At 44.4% G+C, this 20000-nt stretch overlaps 1 protein-coding gene and 1 pseudogene across 2 annotated transcripts in view; one reads left to right on the top strand and one right to left on the bottom strand.

The window, feature by feature from the left end:
* The window catches only part of LOC310776271 (intermembrane lipid transfer protein VPS13C-like), a 107554-nt pseudogene that overhangs the window by 46610 nt on the left and 40944 nt on the right, over positions 1 to 20000 (top strand). Inside the window, exon 25 of the transcript in view lies at positions 1 to 4. This exon is cut by the window's left edge and continues 232 nt beyond it. The product of the transcript in view is annotated as an intermembrane lipid transfer protein VPS13C-like (transcript). The remainder of the gene's footprint in view (positions 5 to 20000) is intronic.
* LOC310777416 (uncharacterized protein) lies at positions 12866 to 17326 on the bottom strand. Its single transcript, XM_083637746.1, has 3 exons — positions 17273 to 17326; positions 16933 to 17047; positions 12866 to 13372 (listed from the first exon to the last, which is right to left on the bottom strand). The coding sequence occupies exon 3, from the start codon at positions 13292 to 13294 to the stop codon at positions 12956 to 12958; it is 339 nt and encodes a 112-aa protein (XP_083493872.1). The 5' UTR covers positions 13295 to 13372; positions 16933 to 17047; positions 17273 to 17326; the 3' UTR covers positions 12866 to 12955.

Raw genomic sequence — 20000 nt, 5'->3', positions numbered from 1 at the left:
CCAGGTACACACACACACATAGACACACACACACACACACACACACACATAGACACAGGGAGCAGGGGCGGGGCCAAGAGCAACCATGGAAAATCTTCAGGGGGATCGTGATCTACAAAGCCCTGAGATGCAAGAGAGGAAAATAATTTGGCGATCCATTTTCTAAGTCTGATCTAAATAGTTTTCTCTCCTGTGTTTATTAGTCCATGGGCCAAGGCTGAAATTTTGACATATCGGTACCACCTGAGGTGACCGCACGATTTTGTTATTTTTGTCTTCCTACATGTCTCTAGTTTTTAATTTGGTATGATAACCCTTCCGATTTGGTAGCTTAAAGAGCATGGGGCAGGTTAGAGACCCCAATCAGTCAATGTGTAGGTGAATTATGGAGGAACTCGATTTTCACATTAAGACACTTACATATACACTACAGTGACTTCTGGGGTCGTTTTACTTTTTTAACTTTTATTTTGACATCTTGGATCCCAAAACTCTGACGTCACAGTGGGGAGTCGCCAGGCATGACCGTCTGTCCCTCTGTCTGTCCCTCTGTCTGTCGTCACTTAGGTCAGGGCTGTCAGTCACACACTATGGATGCTAACGCCGGTTTTCAGGAGGAAGAGGAGGTAGCAAATGTTTATGCACATGCATATGATGGCCTCAGCCTAATTTTGACAGTGAAAGAGAGCAGGAACAGCCCAGCTACAAAACAACGGGCCGCGGAGAGAGTTGAGAAAGCAAGCGAGCGGAGGCGGGCCGAGGTGCGGACTGTAATTCGATACACACACACGCACGCACGCACGCACACACACACACACACACACACACACACACACACACGCGCGCGCAAAAGTGCCGTATGTGTCCAGCCATCTGGCCGAGTTAGAGCCAAAGTCCCGAACACAGTGAGAAAACCTCCCGAAGCTGCTGCTGCAGCGGGGTGCATATTGTCCGGCCAGCCGACCGAGAGGCATGCGAGCCGGGCACTATTAAACAGTTGGGGTGTGTGAGGTGGCTGGCTGTGGAGGTGGCGGTTTCTCCTCCTCCTTCTTTCTCCCGCACAGCAGAGCGGACCCCAGGCTGCAGACAGCCCGGCGCAGAGCAGAGCAGAGCAGAGCAGAGCAGAGCAGAGCAGAGCAGAGCAGAGCAGAGCAGCGGTGCTGTTTGGGGAGGAAGGAGCCGCAGCCTCCCCCTCCCTCGAGTGAAGAGAGACGAGAAAGAGAGCGTATCACACAGCGTAGACACACACACACACACACACACACACCGAGAGAGCGAGAGAGATAGAGCGTGTCACAGCGCAGACAAGCACAGTGGGAGGGGAGAGGGAGACACGCACGCGGGAGCCACTCCCCACTGTGACGTAGCAGGCTTTTTCTTGTCAGATTAAAAGTCTGTTATTTCCTTCTGAAAAAGGAAGGTGTTTTTCTCCATATTTTTTTTCAAACTTTTTTTTTTTTTTTTTGAATGATGCATTAACTTTTCAAATGGACATAGGGACAAGGTTAAGTATACATTTAGCAAAGGAATTACCCTGCTCCATGCTCTTTAAGGATAGTTATCACTCTGTAAACAAACCTACCCCCAAAAAATGACAAAACCCTGATTTCATCATATCTCCTGAACCACACATGATAACGCAGAAAATGTGATGTCTACCCCTATGTTTTCATGGTCAGGGATTACAATGACACCCTATACAACATCATAAACTGTTCACATGAATAGTTAATGGTGAATTCAGTGGTGTTTTGATGAATTCAGTGATGTTTTGAGAAGGATACAATGCAATTAGTTCATGGGCCAATGGTGAAATCGGTACCACCTAAGGGGACCGCGCAATTTTTGTATTTTTGTCTTCCTACATGTCTCTAGTTTATATTTTGGTATGATAACCCTGCCAATCTGGTAGCTTATTGATAGTGATCACTCTGTAAAAAACCTTCTCCCATATAAATGACAAAACCCTGATTTCTGTGTATTAGTCCAGATGATATGTGAAAATCATGTTCACTTTTTCATAAAAGCATGAAACTTGGTACGCATATAGTTTGGGGCCCCCTAAATCTTCAGAAATTAAGCCATCACAAAAATGCCTCGTGGTGGCCATTTTAATTCCGCCATAAGTGAATTATGTAGTTTGCATCATATCTCCTGAACCACACATGATAACACAGAAAAGGTGATGTCTATCCCTATGTTTTCATGGTCAAGGATTACAATGATACCATATAGAACATCATAAACTGTTAAAGTAACTGATCAATGGTGAATTTAATGACGTGAGAAGGAAATCACAGTTTCTGATAACTGATGCTATAACCTCAATTCCATGACCACTCTCTGGCTAACATTTTTTGATGAGTAATTTGACTTCTATGGGCTTTTTGTTAAAATAGCCCCCAGGCCCCTCCCAAACATCCTGCGACTTTCTGCCAGACGGCCAAATCCAAGATGGCCACTGGTACAATCTTGAAAAATGTACTTTTGAACCCAAGCACCTAGAATAGGGTGACCATACGTCCTCTTTTGCCCGGACATGTCCTCTTTTCACGTCCTGTCCGGGGTGTCCGGGGGGGGTTTATTAATTATTGAAAATGTCCGGGTTTTCACAGGACCATTAGGCATAACGATGCCTGGCGCTTTAAATTGTACTCTGTTGTGTGTGACGTAATCCCTGAGAGGCTGCCTCCCTTGTGGGCGGCTCTTGTGTCACTCACTCACAAACACAGAGAGCTGACATCGGAGCAGCAGCACTGGCTCCGAGCCTCCTACTACAAAATGCCGAAGCGTAAGTGTGAATTAAGATTCCCCACTTACCGTCCTGGTCGGGACAAATGGGAGGCGGAGTGCACTGTGTGCAAAGCTATGTGTCCCTTTCAAATAAAGGTGCGGGGGATCTGAAAGCTCACATGGACACAGACAAACATAAGAAAGCTGTGCGGGGGGAGAGTTCGTCTACAAAATTAACGGACCCGGGAAAACGGAGGATTTGCATTTCATAAACACCACAACAGCTACAGGTCCATGGATTGCACTATAGTGCCTTGAAGTAATATTGATAGTATTAGCCTATATTAATATTGAAGTAGCCTAATTTTTGGTTTGTTACGGTTTTATTATTTACATTATTACATTGACAATATTGTAAGAGATATTTTGTTAAAATATTTTCTAATACAGAGGTATTATTTATAACATTATTTCATATTTTTATATTTATTTTTCCAGTAAGACTTGAAAAGAGTATTTTTTTGTATTATAGGCTATATAATAAAGTATCTCGAGGCGGAGCCGAGTGTCCTCTTTTTGGAAATCAAAATATGGTCACCCTAACCTAGAATAATGTATGAAGACACTTTTCGGTATAAGTCAACCACAAAGAATCTGATTCTGACATCAGTTTAACATTCTGACATAATTTTTGACCCAGAATTCCAAGATGGCTACCATCCAGTAGCGTGAAAACTTAACTTTTGAATGGCAACATATACGTATGTGGTGTTTGGGGTTTACCATTTTTAGAGTAAGGACAGAGATTAACAATGGTGAATTATAGCTATTTTAATTGCAAATCCATGCCTACCAAACATGGTTTAGTAATGACAATTATTGTGTTTTGAGGGTAATTTCATAATTATGTTAGTCTCGCTGGCCAGCCTCCCCTCCCTACAGGGGGAGGAGTCTGGCGCCACGGAAACAGGCAACTGGGATAAGCCCTTCCCTGCTCTACAGCTGCTCCCCATTGGAGCGACTGTTTCAGTGGCTGCCGGATGTCCGCTCCCGGCTTATTACAAACTCTGTCATTGGCTCAGACCACGTCAATCAGAGCAGCTTCCGCTCCCTCCTCTGTGTGTCGCTGTAAATAGTGCCCTACCGCCTCAGTGAAAACAACAACGCTAACTAGCTAGCAAGCTAACGGCAGAAACCTACATGCTAGCTCGTTGCTACACGCTGAAAAGGGCAAGTTGGATTGTTGGAAACTATTTTCCAAGGGCACTGCTGCTAAGCGCGGCCCATCGCAATCCCACTATGGAGACCTGCGTGGGAGGGGAGGCTGGCCAGCGAGACTATGGGATAGGTGAAGGTGAATAGCCTATGTCCATTGTCCAACAAGTTTTCTCAATTAATTTCCCTCTTTGCGATGTGATAAAAGTTTCTCAGTGAGTTGTAGTTGATTGCCTCACTAAATTATCTGCTAATATCCAATTTTAGCAGCAGAATTTGATGTCCTGGCGTGGCACGTCCGTGTGTAATGACATATCCAAAAGGAATTTTACTCTGCGCTGCGCAGCATAGAGATTATGGTGCGCTCAAGCGCAGCGGAGTATTTATCGCGTAAGAGGTGCTTTTTTTTTGCGCGTAAGAGGTGCTGCCCCATATTCTGCGCAGAAACGCCTGATTGTGGCACGCCTATGTCCAGTAAAATTATAACAGGCATGTGCTTGTGCACGCCCCCAATTTGCATTGCATGCGGCGTACCGCTTTTGCAAAGATAGGGCCCCCGGGACTTGCAAGAATCTGGTCAACTTCTCCTCTCCTGCAGCATGGGCTGATTTTAAGTCTGCAATGAGTTCATCAGAGGCAGGCAGACTGTAGGGTGCGGAGGGTTGGGGAGGCCAGGTCAAACGGGAAGGAGTTGAACTCATGCATGCAGGCATGGCTCAAAATGGATGCGAAAAGGTGCAAACACACCAGACGCTGAAGTGACGAAGCATCTGGAAGCGCAGCCAGTTTCATTTTGGCACACTTGTTAGCACATTAGACCGTTCAGTCAGACCAGCCGTGATGCGGCCAGCTCGCCCCATGCAGAGATTGTTTCGGCGTCTGATCTATTTTTGTGTGAGACCCGCGAGTGATTGGTGTCCACCCACTATGCCGACCACCCGCAATGCCGACCTTAGGTTTAGGCGTGGGGGGTGGGAGAGGTTAGGTTTTGGGTTAGGGTCTGGGGGAGGTTAGGTTTATGCGTGGGGGGTGGGGAGGTTAGGTTTTGGGTTAGGGTCTGGGGGAGGTTAGGTTTAGGCATGGGGGGAGGTTAGGTTTGGCGTGGGGGCTGGGAGAGGTTAGCTCCACCGACACGCTGCACGCCGCCTCGCTCAGCTGGTTCTGCTTGTGGGCTATCGGCATTGCGACCTGTTGGCACTGCGGCCTGTCGGCACATAGACGCGGCACCGAGTGATTGTGTGAAGCCAGATAGGAAGTCAGTACAAGTTGTCACCGGCGTGGAGCAAAGCAGTGCGTCTGGTGTGAATGGCCAGGGTCCTGCTCGAGCTGAATTTACACACAGCGGCACTTTGCGTCTGCAGCATCACAATCATCTTCCATCCTCCTCCCTGCATGCATGCTCCAACCCGCTCTGACTGACTGGTGGCGACCATTTATGGATTTCGTTTCCACTCCCTCCGTGTCGAATCTGTCTATCTCAAATGCCTGTGCCACTGTGAAACAACATCAACAATGCTAGCTCGTTGCTACATGCTGAAAACGGTTGGATCTGGATTGTGCAATAAAGCAGGCCTGCTTGATACTTTTGGTGGATAGTTGTAAAGGTGAACGGAGCCTTTTTCCCCTATACCAGGGTGGAGGTATTAGCAGCCAGACTCTGCCATTGTAGGGAGGGAGTCTGGCAAGCGAGACTACCCGGGGAGGAACTCAAGGTAGGAGCTGCTGAGATGGAGTGGAGCGCTCCAAGGCAGTGATTGACCTGGTTGTGGTCAACTTGTAAACCTCCACGAGTTGCTGGAACATTGTGTTTTTGATGAATGTGTGGCCTTATTCAACTCCAACATCACATACAGGAAGACGCAGAAGAGCAAGCGCATCTAGAAGAAGCTCTATCTCCAATCTGTAGGGCTGCAAGAACCCTACATCACTCTCGTTGACATGGGCATGATCTAGAGGATGGCAATTCCATCAGCAATTGGATCGGCAGACACAAGATGGCACCCCATACAAGTGGTCGGACTATGTCCACAAGGTGTCATCCATCATCCTTGCCCGCCATGGTGATGTTGACATATCATCTGTGTGATCGACCGGTATGACACAGCATACTTGGCTAAAGATGATGAGCAGAATCTGATGATTCAGAATCTATAGCTAGAGCTTATTTTAGTTATCTTGTCATACATTCCTTAAATATTTTAATGCAAGAAATCCTGGGGGTAGTTGGTACAGCAGTACCAAGGTAAAATGGGTGTTGACATTAACATATTTTCAGTTAACATAATTCTGAAATGACTCCCAAAACATCCACCATTGTTAATTTCCTTCCTTGTGGTAAACCCCAAATGCACAGTATACCTTCCCATTCAAAAGTTACATTTCCACAATACTGGATGGCAGCCATCTTGGAATTCTGGGTCAAAACTATGCCATAATGTCAAACTGATGTCAGAATCGGATTCCTCGTGGTTGACTTACACCGAAAAGTGTCTTCATACATTATTCTATGTGCTCTGGGTCAAAAGTCAATTTTTTAACATGGCGCCAGTGGCCATCTTGGATTTGGCCATCTGGCAAGGAAAATCCCAGGATCTTTAGGAGGGACCTGGGCGCTATTTTAACAAAAGGTCTATATAAGTCAAATCACTCATCAAAACATCTTAGCCAGAGAATAGTCATGGCTTTGAAGTTATAGCATCGGTTATCAGATACTGTCATTTCCTTCTCACAACGTCATCAAATTCACCATTGATTAGTCACTTTAACAGTTTATGATGTTCTATATGGTATCATTGTAATCCTTGACCATGAAAACATTGGGATAGACATCTCCTTTTCAGTGTTAGCATGTGTGGTTCAGGAGATATGATGCAAACTACATAATTTGCTTATGGCAGAAGTAAAATGGCCGCCACAAGGCATTTCTGCGATGGCTCAATTTCTGAAACTGTACAGGGCCCCAAACTATAAGCCTACCAAGTTTCATGCTTTTACGAAAAGGGAACATCATTTTCACATATCATCTGGACTAATACACAGAAATCAGGGTTTTGTCATTTATATGGGGGTAGGTTTGTTTACAGAGTGATAACTATCCTTAAGCTACCAAATCGGCAGGGTTATCATACCAAAATATAAACTAGAGACATGTAGGAAGACAAAAAAAACAAAATCGTGCGGTCACCTCAGGTGGTACCGATTTTTGCCTTGGCCCATGGACTATATGACTTGGTGAATGTTACAAAAGGGGTCTTAAAGTCGAGCTGAACCCAAGAATGACTTTTCTTTTCTTTTAGTTCAAATACCTGGGTATGCAGTGCACCTATTTAATAATGTATGCAAAACAAATCACAACAATCTAATTTCTTTAGTTTTTCACACTTTTTCACATCAAAAGTTCGTTTTTCAAGATTTCATTGATAACAGTAATTTACAGTTTGCTGACGTCACCCAGTAGCCTACTATCAAATTTCTACCCCATTTCAACCAATCATATCACGACATGCAGCTGTCAATCAAATCTTCATTTCTGGATAATTTTCTCTTCCAAATGAAGTCGAAAATGGCGCCTAGTGCCTGTCATCTGGCAGAATTCCTATCCCATAAACTAACTACTAACTTGGCCAATTGTTATAAGGATAAAAAACAAAAACTATAATCTCTAAGAATGCAAAGAAATGTAACTGGCTCGTTAAAACGCGCATTCCAGGGATATCGTATCGTTATAGCAGCGATAATGGCGCGCGCATCCGAGAGCTTGGTTGTCAGGGGTCGCACTTCGGAGATTCCAGGCCGACGTGCTGCACTCTCCGCTCGGCAACACGAAGGCAGCTGGCTGCCTGCGGGTCGCTGAGCTCCACTAACCTCCCGTCAAAAGGCTCTTCCCGAGTGGAGCGCCACAACACACTGAATCCCACTCGATTTGGAGGCGGAACACGCCAGGATTGGCCAAAGCCCAATCCAGTCCCCAGAATTGTCAAATAAAATCATCGACATGATACTATGACCCGCCTCTCAACCTGTCATCTTAGACAAACTATGTTTTCAGTCTGAAACGGACTCATTATGCACGAACAGGTTCAGTTCCACTTTAAAGCCCCCCTCCTGACAGTTTTTCCAGCTGTGTACAATCCTCAGTGTACAGTGGAAACACAAAGCTGCTTGCACCGTAATAAACTATGTCACATGTCTAAGCATTTGCGCCAAAGATCGTCTATTGGTAAGAACCTCTGGCTTAAGGTCTCATTATGCTTTCCGCATCAGCGAGGAACGCGAGTGTCCGCGCGGAAAAGTGACGTCAAATCAGCAGACACGCCCCTCCGCAAGGCTCCGTGCGGACGGTTTTCGAGCGGCCGTGCGCACGCCGAAATTTGTAACTACGCGGACGCGGACGGGCGGACAAAGTGGAGTTTTCAAGACTCGCGCTCAATTCCGCCTGCAGAAACCCACACAGAGTATACAAGCTCCACACGTTTCCTCGTCGGATTCCGTGTCTCTCATTTCCGTGCGGCCGGCCAAAGCGTCAAGCATAATCCAGGCTTTATACCTTGCTCCACTGCAACATCAAGGCTGGAGCACTGTTAAGGTGCTCTTATGCTCGAGCAAAGCTCCGTGGGGGTGGGGCCCCGCGAGTCTCCGTGAGTCACCGTGCAGACCTCGCGCTGGGGCAGATGCCATTATACTCAGAAAGTGATCAGCATAATTGTACAATGGTGAAAACAGCCCGTGAAAAGTCGCAATGAAACGCTGTGCAGTACTGAGTGCGCTTTCACTCTCAAACGACCGCACATCAGCACATGAAGGACTCACCAAACTTGTTTTTACTGAAAGCCGTTTTTACTACTCAGCCCTGATAGCCTACTACTCTGTGCTGCTTTTAATCTCTCTCAATAATGCTCTCAACACAACACATTTACTTGGTGAAATGACTAAAAACGAACAGTTGCAAATCTAAGTTTATAGCCTACCACATGGGTCAAGAAATGTGGCGAAAACACAACTCAGTGTTCAGGGCTCAATGGTTTGAATGCGGCCATGTTTGGAGAGAAGCTCGCGCTGTTAGAAAAAAAGTCAGGCACAACGCGAGCGGCCGCTGGAGCTAGCGAATAACCACGCCCAACAAATTTACGTAATTTGACGCGCCCGCCCCTCGCTCCACCCCCGCGCCCTTCACGGCAGGGTGAGCATAATTCAGCCTTTACTGTTCATGGACACTTGTGTTTCTTCCCCAAACTGTTGCAGACAGCCAGCCATCAAGCACATTGTGAGATGAATGAGTGAGAGAAGTCACTTTACATGAACAATGATCATCCTCTTTTCTATCTGTTGTCCACCTTCAGTGTCTTCAGCATATCTATAGAGGGACATTATGAACAAGTATCATGGTCTTTCAGAGGGAAAGCAGGAGAACTTTCTCCAAGCCGATGTGACGAGGGCACATTCAGGACATGTAGCAGACACTCATCAAGCACATGGTGACGTCAACGGCTGAGTGGTTCATTTACATGAACAATGATCCTCCTCTTGTCTGCCTTCAGTATGACTTTAGCATATAGAATCTATATGCTAAAGTCATACTGAAGGCAGACAAGAGGATAATATCTATATTATAGAGGGACATTTGAGAGGGGAAGCAGGACATGTATGGCTGTTTTGCTCATGGGTTTCACACACTGTAATAAAACATCTAAAGGTAAAATCTTATCAGATGGGGGACGCTGGCACAAAATCTTGTCAAACGGGGGTTTGATTAGTATCAGTTTATGGTTCCTTTAACATCAACAAGTTGGTGAACCACTGGTATGTGTGGTCTGCAAAAACCTTCACATGGAGGGAATTAGACATCTTCATGAATTAGAAACTCTCCACTATAGAGTATATAACTTATTGAATGACTGCAATAGCTCTCAGATCAAAAGTTATTAGTATTTTAATGTTATGTGTCTAAAAGTAAAATGTGAGAAAGGCTTTAAACATTCCACATTTTATTTTCTAGAGTGGCATTCCACCAAAACCATAAAAATCAATACTTCTCCCCTTGTTTTATGAAAATAATTATTCACCGTGATGTACTAAACAGTACTACGGAGATGAAAGTAACCAAATCACTCAAAATACATGAAAAACTGATTTTCAACCGTCTTTTGCTCATTGCCAACAAGGTGCAGCAGCAACATGTTTCTGCAGACCACCACACATGTGATTGACCATGATTAGAATTTAAGAACAAGGAAAGAAAGAATCATCAAAAAATGAAGTTTATTTACAGGAAATAGCCACCTCCCACTTAGAAAATGTCACAACATTTGTAACAAATGTAACAATGGCTGTTAAGATACATAGAAAGAAAGCCAACGTCTTGAAGAATGTCACGCTGTAAAAAAAGTAAAATATGAAAAACTAATGTATCAATATGATATACAATATTTACATACTCAAGCAGGGAAAAAAAATCTCAAGTAATATCTTAGCATCACATTGAATGTAAAGCTTGTTTTTCGGGTGCCTCCTATCCACTTCTGCACAATTATAATGGAAGGTGTTTGCACATCACACACCTAGTCATTTTCACACACACATCCAACTTGCTTATTATACTGCCCTGCAAAGCTAAAAGGGGGTAACTCGCCAGAGTGTAGAACTGAGAAAAATGACTTTAAAGTTTTGTTGTTGTCCAGCCAAATGTATTGTAGGAAGAAAACTGGAAATGTGTTAATTATTTGTTTATTTAATGTAGTTATTTATCTACATCATTTTGTTTTGCTCAAACTTGACCTTTGACCCTTATTTGGAAGTTACCTTACTCTGGCTTTGCATTGTCTGCAAAATAATAAGGGGTGATGCCAAGCAAAAAGACAGTAACTTCAATTTGATCCTTCACTTGGTTGCTTATCACTATATAAAACCAGTATATATGATAATAATGATAACATAGACATGAAGTCTCATTTTCATGGCACAATTACGCTTAATATAATATACGTATAAATATAATATAACTAGATTATCAGGCCGCTACACATCTTCAAGCCTAGTTTGGTGGGACTCTTGTTGGCCCGTTGTGTTTCTGTGTGTTGGCGCCTCGGGGGTTAATGTCATATGAGCTGGCTCCTCGGGGGTTGATGTCGTATGAGCTGGCACATCTGGGGTTAATTTCATATGAGCGGCACCTCGGGGGTTAATGTTGTATGAGCTGGTACCTCAGGGGTTAATGTCATATGAGCTGGCGCCTCGGGGGTTAATGTTGTATGACCTGGTAGCTCAGTGGTTAATGTCATATGAGCTGGTGCCTCGGGGGTTAATGTCATATGAGCTGGCACCTCTGGGGTTAATTTCATATGTGCGGCACCTCGGGGGTTAATGTTGTATGAGCTGGTACCTGGAGGGTTAATGTTGTATGAGCTGGCACCTCTGGGGATAATGCCGTATGAGCTGGCACCTCTGGGGTTCATTTTGTATGAGCGGCACCTCGGGGGTTAATGTCGTATGAGCTGGTACCTCAGGGGTTAATGTCATATGAGCTGGCGCCTCGGTGGTTAATGTTGTATCAGCTGGTACCTCTGGGGTTAATTTCATATGAGCGACGCCTCTGGGGTTAATGTTGTATGAGCTGGCACCTCCGGGGTTAATTTCATATGAGCAGTGCCTCGGGGGTTAATGTGGTATGAGCTGGCGCCTCGGGGGTTAATGTTGTACGAGCTGGCACCACAGGGGTTAAATTTGTATGAGCTGGCGCATCAGGGTTAATGTGGTATGAGCTGGCACCTCGGGGGTTAATGTCGTATGAGCTGGCGCCTCGAGGGTTAATGTAATATAAGTTGGCGTCTCTGGGGATAATGTTGTACGAGCTGGAGCCTCGGGGGTAAATGTGGTATGAGCTGGTGCCTCGGGGGTTAATGTCATATGAGGTGCCTCGCGGGTTAATGTATAAGGGTTAGGGGGTTAATGCCATATGAGCTGGCAACCTTGGGAGTTAATGTGGGTGTCTGTGTGGGTGGGGGTGGTAATTGGTCCGATGTCACAATCATGACATTAGGCCTGCCCAGTAATGTAACTCATACCTCAACTCAACCTGTGCATTCTGGTGAGTTACCCCCTTTTTGCGTTGCAGGGCAGAGCATTCAGAGTGCAGTCAAACCAAACCAAACAACTGTAACTGATGTTACCTTAGTCTTGCTTGGCTTTTCTAGGGCTTTTGAAAGTTACTGTAAATATGACCGCCTATTTTCTCCAAAAAACAACACAATTGACTCAAGATATTTTTCCACATGATAAAGCAGATCTTCAATGTTCCAAAAATGACAAAAACTCATTTTTGACAAAAATTGAGTTACCCCCTTTTAGCTTTGCAGGGCAGTATAGCAAGTGCATTATAGCAGCTATGCCTTAAAACATGGGTCAAGACATCTGGACAACACATCTCACTGGCTTCCCCCTCATGTTTGTTGTTGTCTGGTCTGACATCTGACGTGTGTAAACAGCCTACATGTTCGTTGTTGTCTGGTCTGACATCTGACGTGTGTAAACAGCCTACATGTTCGTTGTTGTCTGGTCTGACATCTGACGTGTGTAAACAGCCTACATGTTTGTTGTTGTCTGGTCTGACATCTGACGTCTGTAAACAGCCTACATGTTCGTTGTTGTCTGGTCTGACATCTGACGTGTGTAAACGGCTACATGTTTGTTGTTGTCTGGTCTGACATCTGACGTGTGTAAACAGCCTACATGTTCGTTGTTGTCTGGTCTGACATCTGACGTGTGTAAACAGTCTACATGTTTGTTGTTGTCTGGTCTGACATCTGACGTGTGTAAACAGCCTACATGTTTGTTGTTGTCTGGTCTGACATCTGACGTGTGTAAACAGCCTACATGTTTGTTGTTGTCTGGTCTGACATCTGACGTGTGTAAACAGCCTACATGTTTGTTGTTGTCTGGTCTGACATCTGACGTGTGTAAACAGCCTACATGTTTGTTGTTGTCTGGTCTGACATCTGACGTGTGTAAACAGCTACAAAATGGACATAATAGCATCCCGGATAGCTTCATGAGACGGTTCATGTTCACCATAGTAAGCAACACTGTGAGGAGCAGGGAGGTCTGGATGCTCAGTGTTCCACTCTGGTAAGAAGTGCTCCTTATGGATCTCACAGATGTTGTGTAGAATACAACAGGCGACCACAACATCCGACACAAAGGAGGTAGAAATGTCATTTCGTTTGGCCAGGCACCTCCAGCGACCTTTGAGACGTCCGAATGCACTTTCTACCACCGTCATCGCCGAGCCCAGCTTGAAGTTGAAGGCTTTCTGCTGCTCAGCGAGTAGGTGGTCGCGTGTGAAGCCCGTCATCAGCCACTTCCTGATGGGGTACGCTGTGTCTCCGATTAGATGCACAGGGACTTCCACTCCGTTAACAGTGATGGATTTCTGTGGAGAGAGCAACGCAGATGTATAAGTACGTGTAGCAGTAAACACACAGTTAGTTTTGTCAGAAAGGTGTCAGGTGTGTCAGCTCTGTTAAATACGTGTAGCAGTACACACACAGTTAGTTTTCTCAGAAAGGTGTCAGGTGTGTCAGCTCTGTTAAATACGTGTAGCAGTAAACACACAGTTAGTTTTGTCAGAAAGGTGTCAGGTGTGTCAGCTCTGTTAAATACGTGTAGCAGTAAACACACAATTAGTTTTGTCAGAAAGGTGTCAGGTGTGTCAGCTCTGTTAAATACGTGTAGCAGTACACACACAGTTAGTTTTGTCAGAAAGGTGTCAGGTGTGTCAGCTCTGTTAAATACGTGTAGCAGTAAACACACAGTTAGTTTTGTCAGAAAGGTGTCAGGTGTGTCAGCTCTGTTAAATACGTGTAGCAGTAAACACACAATTAGTTTTGTCAGAAAGGTGTCAGGTGTGTCAGCTCTGTTAAATACGTGTAGCAGTACACACACAGTTAGTTTTCTCAGAAAGGTGTCAGGTGTGTCAGCTCTGTTAAATACGTGTAGCAGTACACACACAGTTAGTTTTGTCAGAAAGGTGTCAGGTGTGTCAGCTCTGTTAAATACGTGTAGCAGTAAACACAGTTAGTTTTCTCAGAAAGGTGTCAGGTGTGTCAGCTCTGTTAAATACGTGTAGCAGTACACACACAGTTAGTTTTCTCAGAAAGGTGTCAGGTGTGTCAGCTCTGTTAAATACATGTAGCAGTACACACACAGTTACTTTTGTCAGAAAGGTGTCAGGTGTGTCAGCTCTGTTAAATACGTGTAGCAGTAGTAAACACACAGTTAGTTTTCTCAGAAAGGTGTCAGGTGTGTCAGCTCTGTTAAATACGTGTAGCAGTACACACAGTTAGTTTTCTCAGAAAGGTGTCAGGTGTGTCAGCTCTGTTAAATACGTGTAGCAGTAAACACACAGTTAGTTTTCTCAGAAAGGTGTCAGGTGTGTCAGCTCTGTTAAATACATGTAGCAGTACACACACAGTTAGTTTTGTCAGAAAGGTGTAAGGTGTGTCAGCTCTGTTAAATACGTGTAGCAGTAAACACACAGTTAGTTTTCTCAGAAAGGTGTCAGGTGTGTCAGCTCTGTTAAATACATGTAGCAGTACACACACAGTTAGTTTTGTCAGAAAGGTGTAAGGTGTGTCAGCTCTGTTAAAGACGTGTAGCAGTACACACACAGTTAGTTTTGTCAGAAAGGTGTCAGGTGTGTCAGCTCTGTTAAATACGTGTAGCAGTACACACACAGTTAGTTTTCTCAGAAAGGTGTCAGGTGTGTCAGCTCTGTTAAATACGTGTAGCAGTAAACACACAGTTAGTTTTCTCAGAAAGGTGTCAGGTGTGTCAGCTCTGTTAAATACATGTAGCAGTACACACACAGTTAGTTTTGTCAGAAAGGTGTAAGGTGTGTCAGCTCTGTTAAATACGTGTAGCAGTACACACACAGTTTTCTCAGAAAGGTGTCAGGTGTGTCAGCTCTGTTAAAGACGTGTAGCAGTAAACACACAGTTAGTTTTGTCAGAAAGGTGTCAGGTGTAGAGGTCGACCGATATTGCTTTTTCAATGGCCGATGCCGATGCCGATCTTTAGAGAGCAGGGCGGCCGATGGCCGATATATAATGCCGATTATTATTATTTTTTTCATTCGATAAAATACGATTAAAATAAACTCCTCAAAAAAAGTTTGGAAACGTTAATTTGCTCGATTATTTCTCCCCTTTAATAATACCAATTGGTATTGTATTTTATAGAGTTGGAAGCCTGATTAGTCACCTTTACAACGGGGTACAACTTGTAAGGATTGTGCATTTGTGGAATGAGAAACACACAGCTAAACGTGTGGGTAGCGCCCCCAAAAAATGTGCAATATTCTTCTGTTGGTATTTTTTTTTTTAAGAAATCTAGTAGCCTAGATTTCCATTATCCATTCATGCACATTGAAAATCGAATATAACATTATACTGTAGGCCTACATCTAATATAAGATGTTATCTTAGCCAGTACAGTAACATGTTTTTGATTATTCTTTTTATTAAATAGAAAAATACATTGGGTTATGCGGTATAGATTTCAGTAGTGACTGGTAGGCTATAGCGAGAGAGCAGTATGTCAGAGAACTCATTCATGCACTGTTCTATACATTAACAATAATAATAATAATAATAATGTAACTGTTTAGATTTGCTGTCATTTGATGGGAGAAGTGTGTTTGCAGAAGATGGTGGTGACTGAGGAAACGTAACGTTACAGTAGGCTCATGGGTGCATGAGAAGACTCACATTCAGTGGCGGACTGCATAATCGGGCACATCGGGCAAATGCCCGGTGGCCTGGCCTGGCCTGGCCTGCCAAAAAAAAAAAAAATTTTGCAGGCCGATGCCGATTAATTAAAAATGCCAATAATCGGCCCCAATTAATCGGCCGGCCGATTAATCGGTCGACCTCTAGTCAGGTGTGTCAGCTCTGTTAAATACGTGTAGCAGTACACACATAGTTAGTTTTGTCAGAAAGGTGTCAGGTGTGTCAGCTCTGTTAAATACGTGTAGCAGTAACACAGTTAGTTTTGTCAGAAAGGTGTCAGGTGTGTCAGCTCTGTTAAAGACGTGTAGCAGTAAACACACAGTTAGTTTTGTCAGAAAGGTGTCAGCTCTGTTAAATACGTGTAGCAGTACACACATAGTTAGTTTTGTCAGAAAGGTGTCAGGTGTGTCAGCTCTGTTAAATACGTGTAGCAGTAAACACACAGTTAGTTTTGTCAGAAAGGTGTCAGGTGTGTCAGCTCTGTTAAATACGTGTAGCAGTACACACATAGTTAGTTTTGTCAGAAAGGTGTCAGGTGTGTCAGCTCTGTTAAATACGTGTAGCAGTAAACACACAGTTAGTTTTGTCAGAAAGGTGTCAGGTGTGTCAGCTCTGTTAAATACGTGTAGCAGTACACACACAGTTTTGTCAGAAAGTTTGTCAGAAAGGTGTAAGGTGTGTCAGCTCTGTACAGATATATGCCACAGTATCACTGTGATTTTTACATGTATGTGTTTTATCATACCCTGTATGATTATTACATGTGAAAAGTGACGTTGTCTTAGTCTTAAGAAGTAAAGCATTATTTGGAGCATAAGTGTGTAGAGAGAGAGTGAGAGAGAGAGAGAGAGAATAATTCAGCAAATGACTGCAGGTTGGATTTGAACCCGGGTCAGCTGGGTGAAGGACTAAGCATTGATGGCACACGTTCTACCAGGTGATGTCCAACATGTGAAATTACATTACGACATTTGGCAGACGCTTTTATCCAAAGCGACTTACAATAACACATTTTTTTCAGCAATAGAGCAATTAACTATGCAACACAATCTATGACAACTACAACTTCGGAAGGAATAGTGGTAAAGTTTAAGTTAGTTTTTTTTTTTTTAGAGAGAGAGAGAAAGAAGTTAGTTTTAAGAATTGAATAAATTGATTGATCTACAGATAATATGACTGTAAAATGAGGTACATATGTATTTACCTCACGTGGGAAGAGGTACCCGTCTTGCTCCTCGGCCTTCCTGTAGATGGGCGAGTTGGAAAACACCTCAGCAGCATGAGAGCGACCAGGCCAACCTACAAACACATGTGTGAAGCTGGAGAGACAAAAAGACAAGACGCGTACAGATCATTCATCACAATCAGAAAGTGGCTTGGTGTAGTTGGTGTACAAGTTATATAAGATACACAGACAACACAATACGTACAAATACATTTACAACTTAATACAAGATATAAACAGAGTATTAAAGTGACAAAGTACAAAGTTAGCAAGGCCAACTTGTTGATTTTTGTTTTAGCACAAATGCCCTGCTCCTTACCAGCATCTGTGGTCAACAACAGCTTGTAGGACAATAGAGTGCCACCCATTCTGATTGTAGTAGGCCGGTGCAGGGCCGTAGCCAGGGTTCCGAAATAGGGGAGGTCGGGCGCGGCCGAAAAAAAATTGAGTTTTTTTTTTCCCCTTTTTAAGCCATATTTAGAGTAATATATCATTTTAAATCAACATTAGGATTATACTGTTGTGATGTCATTATTCAGTATATTCTCTTTCATGTCACCACCTGCTCAGCTCTCCTGTCAACATAATTGTAACTAACAAACACAAACTGTTTTAGCCAAATTCATATCAAAATGACACCTACAAACACAGGTACACAACCCAAGCCGTACACAACACACAAAGTTACTTAGACAGACTAGACACTTACTTTCTTGGTTGTTGCTAAAAAATCTGTCAGTGTGTGTCACTCACTGTCTGTCGTTCACTCGCTCACTGTCTCGCAGCTCGCTCACCTTCAATTATCTCGCCAGGCAGACAGACAGTCATCACTCACCACCATGCTGCTGCTCTCTCAGAATCAAGTTACCGCGGACGCGGCGTCAGATGACTTCCTGCCTGACCTGCCTTTCGTTTCAAAATAAAAGCGATCCTGTGTTTTTCATGCTTTTCCTGTTTTCCATGCAGATTGTTTTATTTTTTTACAATCTTCGTTCTCAGGACACTCTACAATTTTCTGTTCCCAAAGTGCAAACTGAATTGGGGAAGAAAGCTTTTAGGTTCTCTGCACCCACCGCATGGAACAGTCTGCAGTCTGATCTTAAACTTAATAGCTTAGTAACCTTAAATGGTTTTAAGGCTATGGTAAAATCTCTTGAGAACAGGCTGTCTGTATGCAAATGTTTTATTTGATCATTTTAATGTTTTTCAATTGTATGTGTTTATGTGTTTGTTTGTTGTAACTTTGTGTTGCTGCTGTTTCTTGGCCAGGTCTCTCTTGTAAAAGAGATCTTTGATCTCAATGGGACAAACCTGGTTAAATAAAGGCTAAAAAAAAAAAAAAAAAAAAAAAAAATCTCTGAAATATTAAAAAAATCTCTGAAATATTAGGGGAGGTCCGGACCTCCCCGTCCTCATAGCTAGCTACGGCCCTGGGCCGGTGCGTCGACATTGGGGGTGGGGATGGGAATGTGTGTGCCTGCGATGGCACCGGCACACTGTGGGTACCCCTGGCCCCGGCTGGCAAATGCGTCCACCGTCTCCTGAAGACGAGCGCCACTCGGCAGGTCAACAAAGCGCTTATAGAGCAGCGTCTTCAGCGCTCTGGTAACCTGGCGTACCAACACGCACACCGTGGCGACACCGACGCCAAAGATACAACTGATGGAGCGGTATTCACACGGGGTAGCGTACCACCACAACGCCACGGCGAGTCGCAGCCGAGGCTCCAGAGGCTGCCGCCAGTTTGTCGTCCTGCGCGTCAGGTGTGGCCCGACGAGTTCCGAGATGAAGCCGAAGGTGTCCCGCGACATACGGAAGTGACTCCGCCACTCGTCGTCGTTGAAATTGTTGAGGACGTTGGACCAGAACACGGGCCCGTGTGGTCTCTCTCTCCTCCACATGCGTCTCTCCGAGATCAGTCCGCACTGTGCGAGGAGAAGCAAACGTCTCCGCCTGCGGCTCCTGAGCCTGGCGCGCCTCGCCTCCTCGAAGCGCTCCCGGCTCCTCTTCAGGTCCTCCTCAAACCTCGCCTCGATCTGCTCCCACGAATCCGCCATTGTTCCCATCATGTGGAACAGGAGCGTCAGCAACTTCGCTCGCATTTGCAGAACATGAACGGCTACCAAAAGCACAGCAGCCATGTCTGGCGGCGACTCCGGCGCCATGTTGTTGTTGTTGTTGTTTTGGGAAGCGGCGCGTTTGTTACACGTCACACTAGACGTCCACGCTGTTGTCTTTTAACGTCGGTTCATGGCACGCCTCCTTTCCTTCTGGTTTGTTGTGTAAAGAAAGGACAGAGAGCTCCTAATGGCGGACCTTCTTCACACCAGTATCGCGTGTTCTCAGTGCAAAAAGGGCTCCTCTTTCTCTCTGTGTTGGAGAGACCGCATGTTCTCTCTCCTCATGCAGCAGCCTGCTGCATGAATACTGACTGTGTGTGTGTGGGTGTGGGGAGGAGGGGAGTTGGGGAATTTGAGTCATGTGATCAAAGGGGGAGGAGGAGGAAGTGTGAATTGGATCCTTTGAGGGCTGCGATATTTTTTTCCCATGATGAAAAAAAGGCATGACCCGCCCCTCTCTGCCTCTGATTGGCCTAGCGTCAAATGTTCATCCAATCACATTCGCTTAGCTATCCTGCATCTCTTTCTACAGTCTGTGGTGAGACATCAATGGGTGAGACTCAGTGGATCAGACAGACAGCAGTTTTGCTTGCTAGCCTGAATGAAAGACGCCATGTGTGTTTATGTTTTAATATAGTCTGGCCCTGTGGTTTATAACACTGCTGCTACTCTTGGCAGTGCACGTATGTAGCCTATAGGGAAATCTAAAAAAAAAGATGAAAGACTCATGAGAATGATCAAGGCTGATATAAGAACAGGGTCACTGCATTACATTGAACTTTAATTCAGCTCATTGTAACACAAGTGACATGTATTTGAATTGAAATATAAATCAGAAGAAACAAGGTGATGACATTTAGAATGAAAAGAAAAAATACACATTCAAGTAGGCTATTGATCTCACACATAACCTTTTGATTCTATGCT

The sequence above is a fragment of the Poromitra crassiceps genome (genome assembly GCF_964638095.1).
Source record: "Poromitra crassiceps genome assembly, chromosome: 5".
In the NCBI taxonomy this organism is placed as follows: Eukaryota; Metazoa; Chordata; class Actinopteri; order Beryciformes; family Melamphaidae; genus Poromitra; species Poromitra crassiceps.
The sequence above is the reverse complement of the archived record's forward strand: the minus strand, read 5'-3'. Positions and strand labels throughout refer to the sequence as shown.